Source organism: Megascapheus bottae, chromosome 15 (assembly GCF_031878675.1).
Source record: "Megascapheus bottae isolate mThoBot1 chromosome 15, mThoBot2.hap1, whole genome shotgun sequence".
Taxonomy (NCBI): Eukaryota; Metazoa; Chordata; class Mammalia; order Rodentia; family Geomyidae; genus Megascapheus; species Megascapheus bottae.
This window is the reverse complement of record NC_143523.1, coordinates 14,208,682-14,229,527: the sequence shown is the minus strand read 5'-3', so window position 1 is coordinate 14,229,527 and position 20,846 is coordinate 14,208,682. Positions and strand designations below refer to the sequence as shown.

Genomic DNA, 20,846 nt, shown 5'->3' with positions numbered 1-20,846 from the left:
TATTAGTAGAAAGTTTACATAACACATGATTTTCTCATATTATTGGCATGTTTAAAAATGTGTAATTTGCACTGAACTTCAAAAGTTCAGGAACTTTAGACAACTTTGGTTTGCAAATTTACACCAATAGGTTTCCATTAGGGGGCTCTCGAGGTTTGAGATGATCAGACTTGATATGGATAATGCTTCGAAGCCTTTACTTTCTAACGTTCCTCTCCTCCTTTCCCTTTTTGTTTTGTTTTATAGAAAAGGTCACGGATCGCCTACAGTGACGAAGTACGGAATGAGCTCCTAGGGGATGATGGGAATTCCTCAGAGAACCAGGTAGAATGCTAATCAGGAAGGCCCGGTGGGTGGCTGGAGGGTGAAGGAGGTCACAGACACACTGGGCTCTCAAGCTGCTCCTTAACGGTATTAGCAGCAACTCATGTGGAAGCGATACTGTTTAATGCAAAGCTGGAGTCTTAATCAACTTCAAAATGTTTCTTGGAGATCTTACATTTAACCCTTTACCTTGTGATCACTGTCTGCTATCTTTTAAAAAAATCTTTTCTTCTCATTTCTTTATTATTTAGTACTTAAGGAATAACTTAAAACACACTGTTTGCAGACAAAGCCAAGGTCTTCACCTCAAACACATGTAAAAGGAATAAAAAAGTACATAATGCAGCTTTGATAATAATGCAGTGTAATTAAATCAACACTTGCAGCAAAACAAATGAAAGTAAGCTTTCAAAATTCAATAGCACAGCTCAGTCTCCTATTGTGTAGCTTCTTAAAAATACATTCACCAAAATGCAAATTGTAAGCACCAGTGTAGAACTTGGATACCCAGACGGAGGAACTGCTTCTGCCAAGTAATAGTAGTAATGGTAATGGTAATAATAGTGTGTCCTTTATTGCAGTTTAAGTTCTTCACTGGCAAAAGTGATACAATATCTTCTTAAAAAGCCCTTACCACTTGCCTATCAGTTCTCATTGGATCACACAGTAATGTTATAAGTCTAATTAATGTCCCACTTCTTTCTTTGAATTAATACTGCAGACTTCATAAATTCAGACAGATTATGTACACGACTCTCTTTAAAAAAAAAAAACTCTTTCAGGAATCTTCATGTGGAGATGAATTAAAAATGGTCTCAAACAACCCTGGAGACTTGATTGAGGGTAGGGAACTTCTCAAGCAAGACTTGACTGTGTTTATTCAGTTATATTAGTAAGTACAGAAAAGGTTTCTACTCTGCCACAATAAAAATGGAACTCAGATCATTCACTGGATAAAGCAATTCTAATAAGATAGTAAAACATAGTGTATCAGATACATTAAAAATTTTGCATAATTATATTTATCATTTCAAATAGTTTGAAATATCATCTGTTGTATATTCCAATATTGTTTTATTACCTATTATAATATTAATTTTGTATACAGAAAGGGTTCGGTGTGAATAAAATACCCACCCAGAAGATGGGAGAAAGATTACTGATCTGATGATATTTGCTGGGTGAAGTGCTCACCTCCTCTACCACTTGGATGTTATCAGCTTGAGTTCAGACAAGTAAACATTGTTCAGATTTGACTCGGGATTTCAGCTTTCCTATTGAAAAGTGAGAATAGCCAAAAGAAAAAAAAAATAGCACATCAAACATAAAAGACTGATGTGATGAAGGGTTTTACTCATAATAGATTAAATAATGTGAGGATGAGAGAAAAATATTTTCTGCCTTTTTTAAAGTGAGATTTGAATTGCTCATGCGTATTGAATGAATGACTTATAATTTTCTTTCCTATCTGCTGTAAAAAAAAAAGCATTTTTTCAAAATAAATGGTGTGTGTGTACTTGCTATGTAAGTTGTTTAAAAAACAAAAACAAAAAAAACCTATAGATCTTTTCCTCATTTGAAACTACTGCCTAATGTACAGTAAATAGGGAGGAGGTGTTTCTGTCTAACTCAGACTCCTTTATGGTATGGATGCTGTCGTTCTTTAAAATAACCTTTTTTTAAAACCATGTTCACATCTCTTTATGGACATTTTAAATGAACGCCTTTGGTGTATATAAGTACGATTTTTATGCCTGAAGAAAAATATTCCATGAACACAGCTTTGAGGTCTTATTTTCTGGATTTTACAAATTATATTTGTCACTTTAAAGTGATTCTATAGAGATTTTTTGTGGACTTATATAAATCAAACTTGCAAATTTTGGAAGTGCTTGGAAAATTTGGCCTGTAGTTTTTAAAGAGCTATCACTTCAATAAATAGAGTATGATGAATATAGTCATGAGAAAAGATATCTGTTAGATTATCACTTAAATGAACTTTTCAGCTTAAAATTTGAATAGAGTTTGAAAGTTGAAAGAGACCAGGCTGAAATTTTGGGGTATTTTTTGTTACCAAATGTAGCAAAATTTCTATGTCATAATGAAATTGCTAACATTTACTTTGAGGCTTTTTTACATTATATTTAGGCTTAAAGATCTCAAACATATGCTTAACCAGGTATGGTTACTTGAAAATAACCTTTTTCTGTATCAGTATTCATTCAGACTAAATGAGCAACCAAAATAGATGTTGCTTTAAAATTAAAAAAATTGAAATTGTTCCTTTGTATTAATTTCTGCAGCTCAGGAGCTATGCTTCCAAAAGTATTTGCTGTCCAGAAATGTTTGTTTTCAAAAGTTGACTTTCAAACTTTTTGTTTATATGATATTTATGATAAACATTAATTTGCTGGTCTAACTTGAAGATAAACAAGATGAGAAGAGTTAGCAGTGTTTGTTTAGTTGAAATTAGGGTATATATGCCACTTAAAAATAAAGAGATTTTAAAAAGGAAAAATAATAAAATAAGGAACTTTACAATGGTTGCAAATAAATAAAATACAGTACTGAAAGTTACTTTCAATGCAGTATTTGATTCTTGTAGCAGCCTCTTAAATCAAATATGAATGTTAATAGTCATTTTTCATTCTGGAATTTAGGATGCAATTTTTAGGCATCTAAAACCAGCTTATTAAGTAAGTACAGGTTCCAACTAACTGTAAATTGTATTAATTTGATCTCTAAGTATCTAAATGTTTCTACTGTAATTGGAGCTACTGTTGTTTTAACGCTCCCTCGTATAAAACACTTCTCATTGCTTTGAATGAATCTGTTTTTGATTCATATCCTTTTCATTCACTCAAATATAACATCCTCAATTTACAAAAAAAAATAAGAAAGGACAGAATTCTCTACATTGCACTTATATTTTGTTGTATTCTCAGCTTTATAAGGACTGCTGTTGTAGGCATCCTCTTTCTATTCTTTTAAAATAACGTGTTTGCCATTCAGTACAGCAGCATTTCACTTCATTGAGGGTTGAGTATTTGGAGTGGAAACCTTAGAAGTTCTTAACTTGATGTCTTTTTATAACAACCATTCTCAAGAAAGGGGAAAAAGAACACAACTTACAGAACAAAACCACAGAACCTTTCACAGTGGAGTTGGGTAATGGAACAAAATAAAATATTCCAGGCTTGTCTTTTGAACCCTAGAAGGCTCACAGTTACCGTATGCAAAATTATATTGATCGATGACTGAGTAAATCCTAAATAGAAGAATATACATGTGAAGGGCAGGACAGTGCCAAATGTGGGCAAGGTTTTGTGTCGAAGCATTATTTAGCAGATAATAAATTGCTTAATTTTTTAATACGAGATTCTCTTAAGTTCCGATTTGGGCTTGCTGCGCATAAAGTGTGTCAAACTTCAGCCGCAGACCAGGGGGTGAAGTCGGTCAATTTAATTCCCCGAGATCTAAAGAAGGTCGGTATCATTTCATACAGCCCTGGCAGAGCAGATCATTACCGGGCACAAATCTGTTAGTGACGTGCTGAGGGTTTATGGCAAAATAAATAGACTGTCATCCTAAGTTCAGAAAATTGTGTGTTCGACCCACGATAATGTGTAAAGGGCGTTTAATAGAGTTCAGCCGTTTATTCGTTATCTGTGCACGGACAGAGGCGGCAGCGGCGTTATCAGCGCCAAAAATAAATAAATAAATAAATAAATAAATAAATAAATAAATAAATAAATAAAGCCTGTGGGTGGTGATGGGGGTCACGTGACGCCCCCCCCCCTCGCGGGGCGCGCGCGCAGCCCTCCCAGGCTGCACAGGGCCTTTGGTTTTAGTCACAGCAGAAGGCTTAGCCACAAGAGATTCCACTGGCTCAAACCAGCGTAAACCAGATTTTTTTTTTCAGCCCACAAAGGAGCAGATTACCTCTTGTATCAAATTCTGCATGAGGCAGTGTGTGTGTGTGTGTGTGTGTGTGTGTGTGTGTGTGTGTGTGTGTGTCTTTGTGTCTTTGTTTCCAAAAATGATGATGATATGATGATGATGATGATGATGATGATGGTGATGGTGATGATGATGATGTCGTCAGTACACATTTCCCCTTGATAGAGCTAGTCATTCACTCGAATATGCAGCCATCCTGAAAGTCCTGTCTTAAGTATTATTAATTTTCAAAAAATAGGCCATCTTTTGTTTAGTTGAATGCATAGCTCTCAGCCTAAGTTTAAAAAAAAAAAGATAAAGATTAAAAACCCTCCCATTACTTAGCTTAGCTACAAATCCGATGTGGACTTGAAGGCATCCATGCAGCACAAACAAGATAGAACGTTTTTTGTTTGGGACCTATTGAAAAAACAAATGGGTAGCATTTTTAAACACTCATTGAAGATGGCAGGGTGGCATACCCGAAATGGTCTCTATTGAGGGAGAGTCGTTTTAAACTTTGGCTCTCTAAGTGTATGATATACTTAGAAGGATGCCCCAGAAAGAAAAGAGAGCCGTTCCAATCAATTCCCAAATCTCTTTCTGAGAACTCATGTTTTCTTTTTTCTCCCATGATGTTTCAATAACCAAGAGAAAGATTCCAATCTGTGATAGGCCAGGTATCACAGTTTAAGATTTTACTTCTAGGGAGGAATTTATAACTTTCCATGGGGAATGGTGAAATGCTTTACACGGAATGCTTGCGTATGAACACCTTCATAAATAACAACGTCTTGCGTATTTTCAAAGCAGAATATTTAAAGTTTCATTTTTATTAGATCAACACTGAGATACTGCACAATAAACTATTCCCTTTTCATACAGGGTTCAGAACAATTAGGAAAAAAATCTTCTTTGTTTGCACTTAAGTGACTTTCCATGTAGCAAGTGATATAACAAAACAAACTGTAGTATATACTGTTTGCCTGGAATTTGAAACAGAAACAGCATTAAGCACTAGAAATTCAGTGCTACACTCAATATAACACTGTTAGAGTGAGCAATTCATAGTACATTTCTCCCAAAGCAATAGTTTAATTTATTGGCCTGCACATGCCAAGTGTTATAACAGATGTTAGAGATATTAGGATGTTAAAAAATTATCAGTTGTAGAGCTGAATTGCTGAGGATGCAAATTTCAGACCAAGAATGTGGTTTATAGTCTGTTACAACATAGGTTTCAATTTCTGTTCATGGTAGAAACTGTGGGAGTCATCTTAACTATACAATGATATTCGTGGCTTAGAGTAATGTCAAACACAGATACAAAGAATGAGGCAGATTTATGGTTGTATCCTTTTTCCAGTTTCTAAGTAGTTAAGTATCTTGTTTTATCTATTGTATTTAAGGCAAATAAAAAAATTTTCTATGTAAAACAATTAAAATTTTATAATAAAGATTGTTTTTTCTTTTATTTGACTTCATTGAAAACAGCCCACAGTACAAATGATGGAAGAGAATTCATTGCTTTAAGATAGCCCAGTTTACAAGATAAAAGAAAAATGAAGAATCAAAAAGGATAAATGCAAACATCCCCCATGTAGTCTTTAAGCAAAACTGAAATCTAGGAGTTAACTGTGATACGTACTTTATTCTAAATTAGCGTAATGCTTTCTCCAAATGTAGTCTCATTTCTAGGGTAGTATAATATTAACTCATATACTAGTTTATTGCTTTAAATACTTACTGGGACCAACACGTGAACTATTAATCATTATCATTTTCTGGCATGATGTGAAATCAGTTGTCAAGGTTTTGAATAGAGCAACAACCTGAAAATTTGTGTATACAAAATCTCTTCAGTGGTATGTTCTTAGAAGAGACGAGCAGTAAACTTGTTTTCTTCTTTATAATATAGACTTCTATGAAGTCGTTCCCCTTTATTTCATGATGGTGTCTTAGATGTACTTTAAAAGAGAATTTCACACTATTCTCTTTGTTTAATGTGACAGTGTGAGAAAGTGATCTTTATTCGTTCAAAAAACTCTGCATGTAGTCTATGTTTAGGTTCTTTTAATGTGTTTGTCTGTGATTTTTAAATGCTAAACATGTAAACAGATAAATTGTCAATGTTAATTCTGTATACTGTCACACAACTGATCTTTCTTTCCTGCCATTTCTTTCCTTTTTATCTTTTTTCTGTGCATTCATGTTGCAGTTGATAAAATTACGTGAAGAGGTGAGTATTTGCTAGCTTCCTTTTTTCTTTTTAATTCTAGTTTTTCTTATAAAATTGACTTTCTAAATCTGCAGTGGATCTTTGCCTTCATTTTTCTATGGAAATCTACATCTAGCAAAATGACTGACCTTTGGCTCAGAAAGCTTCTCCACTGACCATCACACACACACACACACACACACACACACACACACACACACACACTTATATATATACACACATGAAATAAATAACACACACATACACACACCTAAAACCTGTATTCTAATCATGCATATCTTAGGGATCTGTGTTCTTTATTAACATTAGGTAAAGCTGTATTTTAAAGACTGAAGAAAAGGAAGAACAATAAAATAATATCTTCAAATTACTCTGTTTTATTGTAGGCTTTAACTTTAAATTTGGTTTCTCTATGAAGTTAATGTGATTACATTTTTTTGTGAGATTCTGTTTTACTTTACTGAAAACTGTTCTTGTCTTTTCCCTACCCCACGTTCATATTTTGCACATAAGACACCGTGAATGTATTATTCTTTGGTGGAAACACACATATGTTTCCTGCTTGTCTGTGTACGCAAATACCTCAGAATAGCCAAAACTCACATCATTGTTAAAGCAACACCCCAGTGGGTTCTCCATTTTCTCATTTTACTAGTCAGTTTCGTGACACAGTTCCGGACTTTTTTGTAGCCTAGTAAATATTTACAGCATGTTAATGATTTTATCCCTGTGTCACTGAAGGATGTGGAATGAAACTGTTTGTTTATAGTTTGGGTTTTTTTAAGGCCACATATATCAAATATACTTTGGTACTTTTTTCTTAGTGATAAAATAATTATTTAGTAAGGTACTTTGCTATTAGGACATAAAAATGAACTATACTGCCATTTAAAATTGCTTATAATAATGTGAATACTGTGAGTTAGTTTGAGTTTCATTTTCCTGGAATTATTTTTAATTGTGGTATCTTATTCTCTGGATGATGTAAATGTTAATTTAGAGGCTTGTAAATAGTTGTTTTCTGTCATCTTTTAAAATTTAAGATGCATTAATATCTTTTCTTAGTAAAAGTAAAAATGACATATAAACAAAAATAAAGATAAAATACACAGACTCCCCTATTCTAATCTTTTTTTTGTTTTCTTCTTTTCTACACAGAAGCAGATAAATATACTAAAGTAAAAGCAGTTGTCATTTTAACATAAATAATTATTCTTTGGATGAGTGACAAATATATCAGCATTATTTTCTATAAGATATTTTTAATATTCCCATATGCTCACATTCAGGCAGAGAATCACAGTTTACAAATGTTGATAGAACTAGCAGTAGGGTTTAAGCTCTTTATAAAGAAACTACACAAAGCTCTTGTTGTTGAGTCCAGGTAATGAAAACAATGAACAAAATCTTGTGCTGTGTTATAAATACTACTTCTGTCAAATTTTTGTTAAGTTAAATGATACGGAATAAACATGTCTGCATGTCTTTTAGAATATATTATTGTTTCATGGCTTAATATTTTTTGAGTGTCTATAGCAATTCAATTGTTTTATTTATTTTGATTTTAGAGTTTATGTTTTCAAAACAGTGTCCTGTAAATGGGATTATAATTAGAAGAACTAATAGAATGATACATTGTGAAATGTAATTCTCTTTATACTTTGATATAGATGTAGCTTAGACATTTATAGACTAGATTACCGGGTGACACTGAATTGACATATGAGTTGCTTAGAAGTTATTGTCTCCGAATCAGGATTTTCATAGTAATCATACTCGAGATTTCTTACTTGTACCTACGCTAAGAAGACAAGAACCCATGTGTTTCAAAGTCCGATGTTTCATTGGGTTTGGAAACAGAATGCCGGCGTCTCTTCCTCTTGATTCTCTTCTCCGGGCATGCTTGGAGGCAGGCTTATGGTACAGAAGGAGCTGATCTGGTGTTGGCTGTGCCGAGCTGTTTGAATCCTGCCTCTCCAGCTCCCCACTTTGCACAGCTCCTCACACTAGTTGAGCCCCGTCTGAAGCTTCTGCACAGCTTCACTTACCTGCTTTGAAAAGGGCTGCGAAGAGGGGTGAGAGAATGAGTTTGGGATGGAGTGTGGGGCAAGTTGAAAGCATCAGCTGCTGTGGTAGCGCATTTCCTTTCATTGACAGCGACCAGGGCAATGCACCACTAAGGGAACAATGTAAATAGCACAGCTGCTACAAGAACTTGATTTTAGTTTGACTTAAGTGAAGAGGTTCCGAAATACAAAGTGAAATCCTGCTGAAAAGCAGCTGGTAAACCGACGTTCCTCTGTGGCTCATTTGCTCTCAGTGGAACCCCCTGGAAGAATCAGTTATTTCTTATTTAGGAATCTGCATTAAAAATGTTTTCTAGAAAATTTTCTAGAAACCATAGGATCCCCCCACAAAATGATTCTCCATTTAACTGCTTTCCCACACTGTATTAGCATAGCTTTATTTTCTGTTTACTAGATTAGCATATAAGTAGCATGACCAGTTCCAATATTGATCTAGCTTTTTTTTTTAAGAGAAAAAAGTATTTTAGCTAAGTGTTTTCTTTTGAGATTTCTATTCAATGTGAAAATAAAGCAAAAATTCTGTTCTTTTAATCTGGCTGAAAATTCAGATTTTCTCCTCTTTCTTAGATCTGATGATACCTTTTTTTTAGAGACTTGCCAATTTGAAGTGAAGTCCTTTGTTTAGGTAGAAAACAGTATTCAAAGGAGTAAAGAGCAGTCTTTACTTCTCGAACCTACATATAAGGAGAATTAGGAAATTGAAAGCTATTTTTGACAAGCTTAGTAGTACTTAATTTTACTTAAAAATGACCAGCAATGCCATTCAAAGAACTCCTTTGCTCTTCATTTGCTCGATGTAACTCTCAGTGGTTTTGGTTTTCTATGATAGAAGCACTTTTTCCTTTTCCCTTTTTTAAAAAAAAATTTTTACAGAATGAGAGGGGCAATATTTCTCTTAATTTCTCTACTGAATATTAGATACCACTGTTATTTTTTATAGATTGTTATTGTAGCTTCCTGACCTTCACATTAGGTCCTGTCTTTCTGTTCTAAATGCATTGTTTTAATGATTCTTTTCTCCCGTTGCTCCCCCCACCAAAAAAAAAAATTTTTTTTTCAAGAAAAGCTTTGATGTGGCTTTAGCTGCCTCTAACGTCTGGCCGCATCTCAGATGTGTCACCTATGCCAGGAGGGAATAAGGAAATCACGTTTTGAATGGTAATGATAACATACTAATCACTTCCTTTCTTTGAAGATGGAAGCGAGATATTCTGTCAGCATCCCTGGCTGCTAGAGCTTGGAGGCACTGGTCTAGGTGTATTAGCTTAAGTGTGCATGTCAATACAGCTTGCATCTCCAAGATCCATGGGGGCTCATTAGAGCAACGTGGATCATTTCACTCCACAGCCACTCAGATAATGTGTGTGGCACCTCCTTTTTTATTATTATTAGAAAGCATTTCTTCAATTTTAAGTGACATCTGTCAACAACATAACACAAAGTTGTAGGGGTTGTGGATGCATTTTTCTGTTCTTTCTTTTGACCAGACACCAAAATTGATTTGAGGAAGGGTGATACTAGTATATACAAATACATGTCTACACCAACACACATGCAGTTGTACAGACATACATATTCGTATATTTTTAAGCATTCAGACCTATATGTATGTCACATGCATATGTTTTTATTCACAGCCATGTTTAGCTTCTACATAGATATATGGTTAAATATGTGAAAAGTCTTAATGTAGGAAAGAAAGTTTTGAAGCTGAACATTGGGGAGAAAGCCTCTGTTTTCCCTTGAAATAGTATATAAAAGAAATGTATATAATTAATCTTAGTTCACAGTCAAAAACACAGTATCAAAAGTTCACCTTTAACCCATGTTGTATATTTGGCAATGAGTCCATAGTTTTGAACATCTTTGTAACTGGAGGAACATGTCTTGTGTTCCTTGGTAGGTGCCCTGAGTTATCTTAAAAATTCAAATTGCTCAGCCCTCTGTTTCAGTGGCATATGTTGTTCTATTTGGCACCTTATTGCACAGCCAATATAGAATAGCATTCTCTCAAAAGTAAAATTTCTGCTTAAAATTACTCCTGTCAGGAATCAAAGGAACAATGATTCCATTTTATTTAAAAAAAAAGATAAACACTAATAAGGATCATAGATCTGTCCCATAATCTCACCTCTGCTGAGACCAAAAAAAAAAAAAAGAAGATGCACTTGGCTGTGCTGTCTGTACATTCCTCAGTGTTTTGGAGTTGCAGGCGTTGTGCCCACTTACCCATGAGACTCCTTTTAAAACAGCAACCCAAAAGAAGTGTATGATGATATAGGTATCCTAAATTGGTTGGAAATCTAACCATTGTTGTGGTTCTATAATGAAAGATTTGCTAAAAATTATATTGGATGGCAGGACCCCCTCCCTCCTACACACAAATGTTAAGGCATACAAAGGCATTATTTTTTTTAAGACAAAAAAAAAAGAACATTGTAGACGGCTGTGTGATTTTTTCCCTCCTCTTTTTCTTTTTCAGAGGGCACATCTGCTCGATAACACAGAGAGGCTGGAAAGGTCATCTCGGAGACTAGAGGCTGGGTACCAAATAGCAGTGGAAACCGGTAAGAATTCTGGGAGTGAGCAAATTGTCTTGCTTATGCACAGCAGTCTTCACAACACATGACATTTCAGGGAAACTTCAAAGGAGTAGCAGAGACAGCAGCTCGAGATGTGGTTTACATATTGGGGAGACAATTGGGAGCTTATTTGCGCTTATCTTTTTTCAAGTTAAAAGGCATGACATCTACTGAAAACAGTTCCTGAGGTTTAAAAGTATACATCAGAAAAGAGATGGAATACTTTATCTAAATTCTACATTTGTCTTAATATGCAGTTACATGTTGTCAGTTTACCCACCCGCAATGATGGCTAGCACGCTAAGCAGTCTCCAGTTGTTGGCTCCTTTACGTTTTAGTCACATATGTAAAAATTAACATTTTAATCAACCTAAATGGTGAGAGCTGGAGACAAATAATAGATGAAACCTGTGCTGCTTTGCTTATTTTTCTTGCTGTTGGAAATGGTTGCTAATAATTCTGTTTTTTAATCAAATATGAAAATATATGGCAAACATTAATGCTAATGTTTATAATAATCTTATTACAGCATTAGCAACACTTCAAACTTTTGGTTTGAATGACAGTGGTCATTAATTTCAGAAAACACAGTCCTAATTTTTCTTAGGGTAGTCTTAAAATTAGTTATTTAAGGTAACATATGTTTTACACAGTGAACAAATATCCATTAACATTCTAGCAGTTATCAGTTTTATTAATTAGCTGCCTTTTGTTTTATAAAGTATAGATTTAGATGACTGATTTTATATATTTTGAAAAGCTCTTGCCTAGGATATAAACCACATAAAAGGTGATCAGCAAACTTTTCTTCAAAGTTTTTAAATTTTATACTTCCAAATGTTGGTATTTTAAGGCATAGAAAATGAATATAATTCCAAATAATTTATTTTATGAAAGGCCAGCATTCTTCTTCCCCTGAGTTCTTGATCTATATGATAAATTCTAGGGAGCTAAAAAGAAAGATATATAACTTTGTCATATTGGTGAGAAATGGAAGTAGAACACAAATCTTCATAGATTTTTCATACTGTGGGCTATTCTTTCTGAATTTGTCAGTAGATTAGCTTTCTGCCTTGACTGGAATAGAAGCCAAGTTTGATAGGTTCTTGTGGTTTGGTGGCTCACCTGCAACAGTGACTCTGTTGAAGAATGTGAATAATGGAAAGAACCTTGAATACAAAGTCGAAAGACAAGGCTCAAGTTTGAGCTCTTGTTTTTAGCTCTTGTTTGTGTACCCCTGAGCAAATCATAGAACCTCTCTGAGTCTCATTTTGTTCAGTAAACTGGAAATAATATTGCCCTTCACAGACTATTATTAACAAAGGATGTCATGTGTAAAAGTCTTACATTCACAAAATACAATCATTGGAATATTGTGATTGTATTGTCATTTTATGATACACAATTAATACCACTAGAAAATTTTTATGCTGCAAGTAGAATTTGTATAAAGGAATAGGTGAAAAAATGCACTATGGTAATCCTTGAGTAATTTAGCACTGTCTCTGTTAAACACTGGAATCATTAATAAGACTTTTCCTCACAACATATTCACTGATAAGCTTCTTTCCACATGGGACCAGTTTGGCTTGTGGATGAAGTATTCTTGCTGATCTCATAGCATGGTTTGGTTGGTGGGGCACAGCTCTCTTTCTCTACACTATTTAGGTAGTTCTTTCCCAAAGTCAACAGAAGTCTTCAAAGATGATCACATATCATGTATTGACATGGGTTGTAAGACCAAATGGGATTTGTTAGTTATTCTATTTGGTATGTGAATACAGAAGTGTGTAGAATATCATGGTAGATTGACTGTAAAGGTTTATAAAAAATAGATAGTTATTAGTCATATAAAACTGGGACGGTCTTGGAGGAGGAATAAGAATAGACCTATTCGAGGTTAAGGATAGATACGGCACCATTTATCTATGCAGGAGACACCACCCTAATTCATTTTTTTCCGTGACTTTGGAAGGGGAGTGAGACAGGTAAAGACAGAGATCGAGTATGTTTCCCTGCTCTTACTTCCTGTTGTAGCAGTGTGTAAACAATCGTGGTACCATATTGTTCCTGTATGTCTTACATCCCTGCTAGCACTTACCATAGTCATGCTCAGTTGATCTGTAGCTTTATGTTTTGATTGTATATAAATTTGTGATACATATCATTTTGTTTTAGTAGCAGTAGAAGAACAACATCTTAGATAGTATCTTTCAAAAGGAAAACAGCTTCTTTTCTTGCTTTGCTTTCCTTTTTTTTTTTAAACAGTGCTGGAAATTGACCCAGACCCTCATTCATACCAGACAAGTCTACCACTGAGCTGTATCTCCATTTCTCAAAAGGAAAAAAAATTACCTTTAGTAGATTTTACTTCTTAAAAGATGAAGAAATGCCATGAGAAAAGGATATGGAAGAACTAATCTAACTTTTGAAATATTACAAAAGAGAGAAATGGTTTCCAAGTATGTATGTGAAGGATTCTAGGGTACTGAAAAGAAAGAATGGGCTAAAAACGAGTTCAAGTCCACAAGAGTTTTCATCCTTCCTCAGCAGAATGGAGAAAGCAGTAGAATGCAGTGGCTTTTTGAAAGTATTTTTTTGTTATTCAAGAACTATACTTTTATCTGTAATGATACAGTAGCAGTTGTAGGTAGAAGTTATGTATATAATTTTCTTTGAAAAAATAACAGGAGTTGCAAACCTGTTTGGGGCTGACTGAAATGCTTTTTGCAACTTTTTACTTGAGCACAAAATCTAAGATTCATTAATTGGATGTACTGAATTGGAGAGATGAATTCTCCATTATCTGATACTGTCACTATAGCTCAATAAATTTTTAAAAATCACCTAAATTCTCCTATTTACGAAGCAGAAACTTAGAATTCAAGTCTTAACTTTCCAACAAAGTTGTTAAGAAGTAAAGTAAGGTTTTACATATATATGTATTATGTATTTACATATATATGTTTTACATATATATGTATATGTGTACATCTATATGTACAGATGTACATACATGTATTACATGTATATGTAGTGATATGTAGTTATTAACTCATCAGAAAAAAATATTTAACTTAAAATAATTGGTAGAAATTTTAACAAAATATGTAACCTTACGATTATTAATTTGATTACCATAATTGGTAAATATCATAAAAGAAAGTAATGTTAGAGGGAAAAATAATAGAATCCATATTATTTTGATCATCTGTGTTTTCGTAATGAATAATGCAACTCATTCTGAAATTTTCAAATCATTGTTTAAACATTTTTAAGTGATCTTGTTAAATAAGTAGTTACTGTCCCTTCAAGAACTGTTGAGCACAGGAATATGTGAATAAATACTTTAAAGTGCCATTTATATCCTAATGTATATTGAGTTTAATACCAGTGAAGTGTCTTTCATGGATCTTTTTCTATTTGAGAAAGTTAGTGATTTACAAGTCAATTAAACAATTTCACTTAGACAAGAAGAGACAGAAATATCTGATATTACCTAAAGGGTTGATGGTAGAAGATCCCTTAAGATTGGCATCCAGAAAGCCTGTTATCAGACCTATCTAGGAAACATCTTTGAGTGGGCCATTAAGGACAAAATGCTGTGTGACTGTGTGGGACATTGGCTTGAGCCCACTAACATTTCTTCAAATTTCTGGTCTTGAATTTTAAAATTCTAAAACTAGAAAAGGGGAAAAAGACTCCCCCGCCCCAGATACTTAAAGGCAGATATGACTGTTAGCTGTGGAAATAATCATTTTGTTTACAGTCACATTTTAATCCCTAATACTCTTGAGTTATCAGCCCTTTACTTGGAAATTATTATTTTTTTCTAAAATATCCCAGAATTATAAGCACAAAACACTTGAAGATTATATGATTAGTGAAAAAAATATGTTGAAAGAGAAACTGAGATGACAGAAATGAAAGGCTCACGACCTTCTTTCAGTGTGTAAACAGTTTAGAATCCACATGAGTGTCGCGTCTTCACTCCATATGGGCTCAAGTCAACTGGCAGTATGTCCCAGGAGCTGTAAGTGAATTTGCCACATTCTGTAATCTCAGGTCTTGAGGTTATGACCTGTATCATTTATTTCCCTCCATCCTGATACCCTAAGCCTTATACATTAGCACTCTTCTTTCAGGAGTTCCTGCAGATGATTCAGGCTTGACTTCCCATTTGGCATTTAATGTCTTGACAATGTCCTGAAAATGAGGTATTCCATTCTCAATTTTTGTGTGCTAGTGACTGGACATATGTGAAATAATACAATGCTTATCAAACAATCCTCATCACATGCCTTTTGCAGAGGGGAAAAGAAGGCACAGAGAGATTATTTTCCATACTTCCAAAGCTAGGAAATGGTATAGTAGGGCCATTAAATTGAATATTCTTTTTTTTTTTTTTTGGTTAGTCATGGGACTTGAACTCTGGGCCTGGGCATTGTCCCTGAGCTCTTCAGCTACCACCCTATGCCTTGAGCCATAGCACCACTTCCCATTTTCTAATGGTTATTTGGAGATAATAGTTTCATGGCTGGCTTTGAACTGCCATCCTCAGATCTCAGTCTCCTGGGTAGCTAGGATTACAGGTATAAACTACCACACCTAGCTTCACATTGAATGTTCTTAACCAACAGACCATACTAAAATAAGAATGGTTTCCATATAGTTGGAATTTCCAGTGATCTATTCTAGGCAAAATAGGCTGTGTTCTCATATCGATTAATTTCATTTTTCCATGATTTATTGAAAGTTCTTGGTCATAAGCTTGTGGAATAGAGTGAAGAACAAAAGAAGTAAGGGTGCCTGCCTATTCTAAAGTGTATAGAGGGAAGAGATGGCAAGGTAGAGTGTAGCATTTTTTAAATTAATAAATAAATGAAAGAACCATTTTAGATTTGGTTAACTAAAGTAGGATATTAAAGAGTACCCAAAGAAGGCTACCAGTGATTGGCTAGTCAGGAAAGACCTCAAAGAAGGAAACGCTATGTAAGCCAAATATTGAATGAAAAAAGATGATGCTATCAAAAAGACAGTTTGGGGCAGGTGACTCCTTGAGAAAGATTAAGCACAAGATCTCTGAAATGAGAAGGTGTTTAGGAGGAGTAAGCAACAGAAAGGAGAATAGGTGTCTAGAGCATAGTGAGCGTGGGGGAACAGCATGTGCTCAGAAGCGCAGTCTGATAGGATACAGATGATACAGGGGCCACTGGCATGGAAAAAGTCTCGACTTTATTCTGAGTTTGACATCACTGAAGGACTCTCAGCAGGCAAGTGGACTATTGTAAATCATGGAGAACAGAGTCTGTAGGGATAGGTAGGAAGAGGAGTAGAAACAGAGATGTGTTAGGAAATTTATTACAGTAATCCACAATCTGGTCCTTTTGCCAATTAAAATTACTGGTGGAAGGATTTGATGGTGAAGATATGTAAAAAAATCACTAAGCATTTGAAACAGTCAGAAACAGCAAGTTTTTATTGATTGTGTTAAACAATTGGCATGAGTTCCCAAAGATTCTTCCTTAAGGACACCCTCAAAGAAATGGAGACTGAATAGTTTTTGTATCTGGAAGGACATTAAACACAATAATTAATCCATCAGGCAGGCAATAATAAACATTTATGATTACAAATCTGGCCAAATTCCGAGCTGATAGTAGTACATTACTGATGGTGATACTTATTTCCTGGAGTTCCTGAGAGAAATACACATACATACACGTGCATATATATATATTCATGTATGTATATATGTATATGTTATATAGTATTGGAAGGAGGAGGTTTATAAATTATCTCACAAGGATATGGTATTTTTTTCTCTAATGCGCCTCACTTCAGGAAAATTCTGAGTTAAAATATGCATTCTCACTTTGGCTAATTTTTATTTCTATTTTTGCTACGGAGCCTGGACTCTATCTCTGAGGTTCTTTTGCTCAAGGCTAGTGTTCTACTTGAGCCACAGCTCCACTTTTGGCTCTTTTTTTGTAGGTTTAGTGGAGAGAAGTGTCTCACAGATTTTTCCTTCCTGGGCTGGCTTTGAACCACAATCCTCAGATCTTGCCTTTCTGAGTAGCAAGGATTATAGGCATGAGCCACCAGCATCTGACTTCTTTGGCTAATTCTATATTAGTTTATAGAAGAAATAGAATGCTCCATAGAATGGGGTTCAAGACCAGCAATGTTGCTTCCTCCTGGAACTTGTTAGAAATTCAGAATATTAGGTACCATCTCAGGTCTACTGAATCAGAATTTCATTTAAACAGGATCAGCTGTGACTCTCTGCACATTAAAGATGAGTAAAGGGCTCACTTTACAGTCTTAACATGTAGTCCATGGTATTTCAACTAACTAAAAGCCATACCACTGAATTTCGTATGTGTGTGTCGTACTATTTAAACAGATATACAAAAAAAATCCAGGCAGGTAGCTAATGAACACCTATATTCCCTCTGAGGTAATAATTAATGTTTGTCTATTATTCTAAATATTCTTGTCATCCTATATGAGGATGCTCTTATAAAGGAGCTGTGACACTTCCTGTATTACTTCAGTTAGGGAAATGTGAATAGACATTACTCAGTAACTAGAATTTGTAATAATCTATTCAGTAACTCAAAAAGGTACTCATTTGACCAGAATCAGAGTTTCTGATGTTGAGAGCAGTATAAGATTTTATGAAAGAAGGTAACTATTGGGGGGGGGAGGGAAATGGGTACCAAGACATGTGAAAGGGTATCAATGTGTGTGAATTAATGCACCTTCTATCTGGCAAATATCATGTAACCCTTTTACTAATTACATTAAAAAAAAGAAGGTAGCTATTATATTTCACTCATTCAATAAACTTTTTTCAAGCTCTATGAAGATGAAGAACTAGCCAGACAACTCAGCTATCATTAAACTAGATTATTTGAGTAGAGAATGTTGTGTCCAGAAACATTATAAATTAGATTATTAAACACAGATTATAATTCACAAAGACACTGCCACCTTCTATTTTAAAATTATTTTGTATTATCCTACAACACAGGAGCAGAAAACAGGATTCCATAGTTAGATTAATATTAACCACATATTTTATCTAATCAAATATATTTTAAAGAAAAAGTTTTCTGTAGAAGTGTTGAACTTTTTAGTACAGAATGTTATTTCTATAAAAAGTTCACTATTTGCAGTGGTAGAATGTTTTCAGAATCTTAAGGCTTTCTCTGCTTGAATATGTACTTTCTAAATGTTAAGAATTACTTGACCATGTCTTGTAGGATTTTAGAAGTCGTCTCAGCTACAAAAAAAAGTCATTTTTAATGTTTAGCTTTCACTTACTTTACAATTGCATGCTATTAAAGTCTTACTAAAAAGGCTATGATTCTGTTCTGGAACGAAAAGAAGAGGTTATCATTTCGGGGGATGCTCTTAAAGAGTATTTTCAAGCTACTTAAATTTACTTTGTGTTCTGAGATATTGGTGTGTTACATAGTGGTAGAAAAAGGATGTCATTTAAACGCTATTTGGAGAACCTTTTCCTTAGGTGGTCCAAGTGAATTCATGGGGTTCATTTTTTAATCCATTAAATGTATTATACTCATTTGTAAAGGTGTCTTACCCCATAATGCCTATCACTTTTCCATTTGGTTTGTAAGATATACACGAAGCCATCCTTACACCATTGCCTCTCTCTGAGCTGAGGAAAAGAATGACAACCAAAGAAGGGAGCTAAAATACCAATTTGCTTTCAGATATGACAGGGAAGGACAGTTAAGCTTATGACCTTGTTGCACTGTACTTATATAACTTTCTTTGGGTTTTTTTTAATCAGGTTCATTTTCCCTTTGAATCTGACTTCTAGAGCCCAGAAGTTTTCTTTTCAGCAGTGTTTATGTATTTAACAGAATTTTCTGAGGTGGGTGCTTCAGAATTTTCACAGCATGGGTTCACATTGGACTAAGTCTTTGTGTACAACTTATATCAAGTGAGAAACTTGATGGGCATGAGCTTTAAAAATGGCTTTTTGTGTGTGTGTGTGTGTGCTCTACATTTGAAGCTTTCGTCTGTATTTCCTGTTGGGTTACAGTGTTTTCCAACGTGGCTACAAGAGAACAAAGTTAACATTAAAAAAATAAATTTTTTATTGAAGCATACATTTTTTCCAAGTAAAGTCGTTATCAAAGATGTTGTCATGGTGGGTCAACATTCATGTACTGCACTGTGCTGCCCTTTTGCATCTTAAGATATAAGCTTTAAGGCATAGTTAAATAAATATCTATTTATTTAAAGAGAGGAAGAAACTACCCAAAAGCCAAACTGAGAAAAAAAATGCTTTCAAAAACTGTGTCTTTGAGAGGAAATAGAAAGCGTGTTTGTTGGCTTAGTCCCGCCATCTCCCCACATGGTGCTCACTTCACTGCACTCACTTTTCTAAGATCCTGAGCTAGTTTGGCATTTGCATTCATATAAAATGTCTTTGCAATCAAACTAATTTTCTCATTTCCATTTCCAAAGTTACTTGCAACACATGGCACAGAGCACAGTGCAACCTTAACACGTATTCAGCAAGGAGTTTGGCTAAGAAATTCAGATTGAGTTAATTAGACTTGACCTGGGCTGCAGTTCACCTCTGATACAGCAAGAAAAATACTGTCCTAATATTATTAGTGAAATTGGCCTTTGGAAGAAAATTGAAAGAAAAATTCAACTCAGCTGAGAAGAAAAGTGTGGGAAAGAATAGACACTAGCACCGTTCTAGGCACTTAGAATATAATAAGTTGAAATTTCTTGGCAAAATACCCGTGGGGAATACACATAGCTTTAAATCCCCATGTGAGTGACATTTATATCAGATACTTCATGGTATCAATCAATAGGTTGTCTACCAGAAATGGAAATTATTGGACTATGTGGGGTAAATCCACATCCTAATTACTTCTTCTAATGCCATCTATTTTTACCAATCTGAATGTATGTTCACTTTTAATCTGATTTTTATTAAGGTAGAATCAGAGTTTTGTGTTCCTCTTTTCCTTATTAGGGTATCTTTGAATTATCTTCAGTGTTGAGTGTTCTGTACAGATCAGTGGATAATAAGAACCCATTTTAGAGCAAACAAGCCAAAATAAATCTGTCTACAAATAAAGGAAGTATCTTTTTTTTTCTGACTGTTGTTAGTTTGTTGGCATAGACTTTTACAAAGTCTTCCAGATTCTTCTTGTAGGTAAGTTAAAGAGATTTACTAGAGTGATTTTGTTAATACAAAAAGGAGACTTAAAAAAAAGAAACATATGACTCTAAAAGGTAAGCATGAAGATGGACCAAATATCTTATTGCCTCATTGATATTGTCTGCCAGCTGTGAATTTTCCTACTATAATAAATCCCCTCATTTTCATTGCTGTGTGCAAGTTTCAATGTTTCCTTTTTCTGCCTACTTGGGCTTCCTGTAGAATGCACACCCCATATAGTTCTTTAAATTCATACTGTTGTGAGAACAAGTAAGTCTTTCTGTTCTCTCCTTTGTTAACTGTAAACCTTGTGGCGCAACAGCTCTTTCGTGCCCTCGGTAAGTTGCTGGACTCTGCTCAAATTAAACACTGTAAGATTATCAGCAGGTTACAAAGGTAGAATGTATTTTTCTTTTCCACATTTTTCTATAGCCTGGTCTTGATCTGAAAAATGC

The 20,846-nt window shown here is 34.5% G+C and overlaps 1 protein-coding gene across 6 annotated transcripts in view; it reads left to right on the top strand.

Moving 5' to 3' along the window:
• The window catches only part of Vti1a (vesicle transport through interaction with t-SNAREs 1A), a 338,753-nt gene that overhangs the window by 76,941 nt on the left and 240,966 nt on the right, over nt 1–20,846 (top strand). For 4 of the 6 annotated variants that reach the window (XM_090345877.1, XM_090345880.1, XM_090345874.1 and 1 more), the window contains 2 exons: nt 247–324; nt 11,072–11,156. In XM_090345877.1, the coding sequence (XP_090202003.1) occupies nt 247–324; nt 11,072–11,156 (163 nt within the window). Of the gene's footprint in view, nt 1–246; nt 325–6,481; nt 6,503–11,071; nt 11,157–20,846 lie in introns of all 6 variants that reach the window. The other 2 variants (XM_090345875.1, XM_090345878.1) reach the window with 1 other exon arrangement.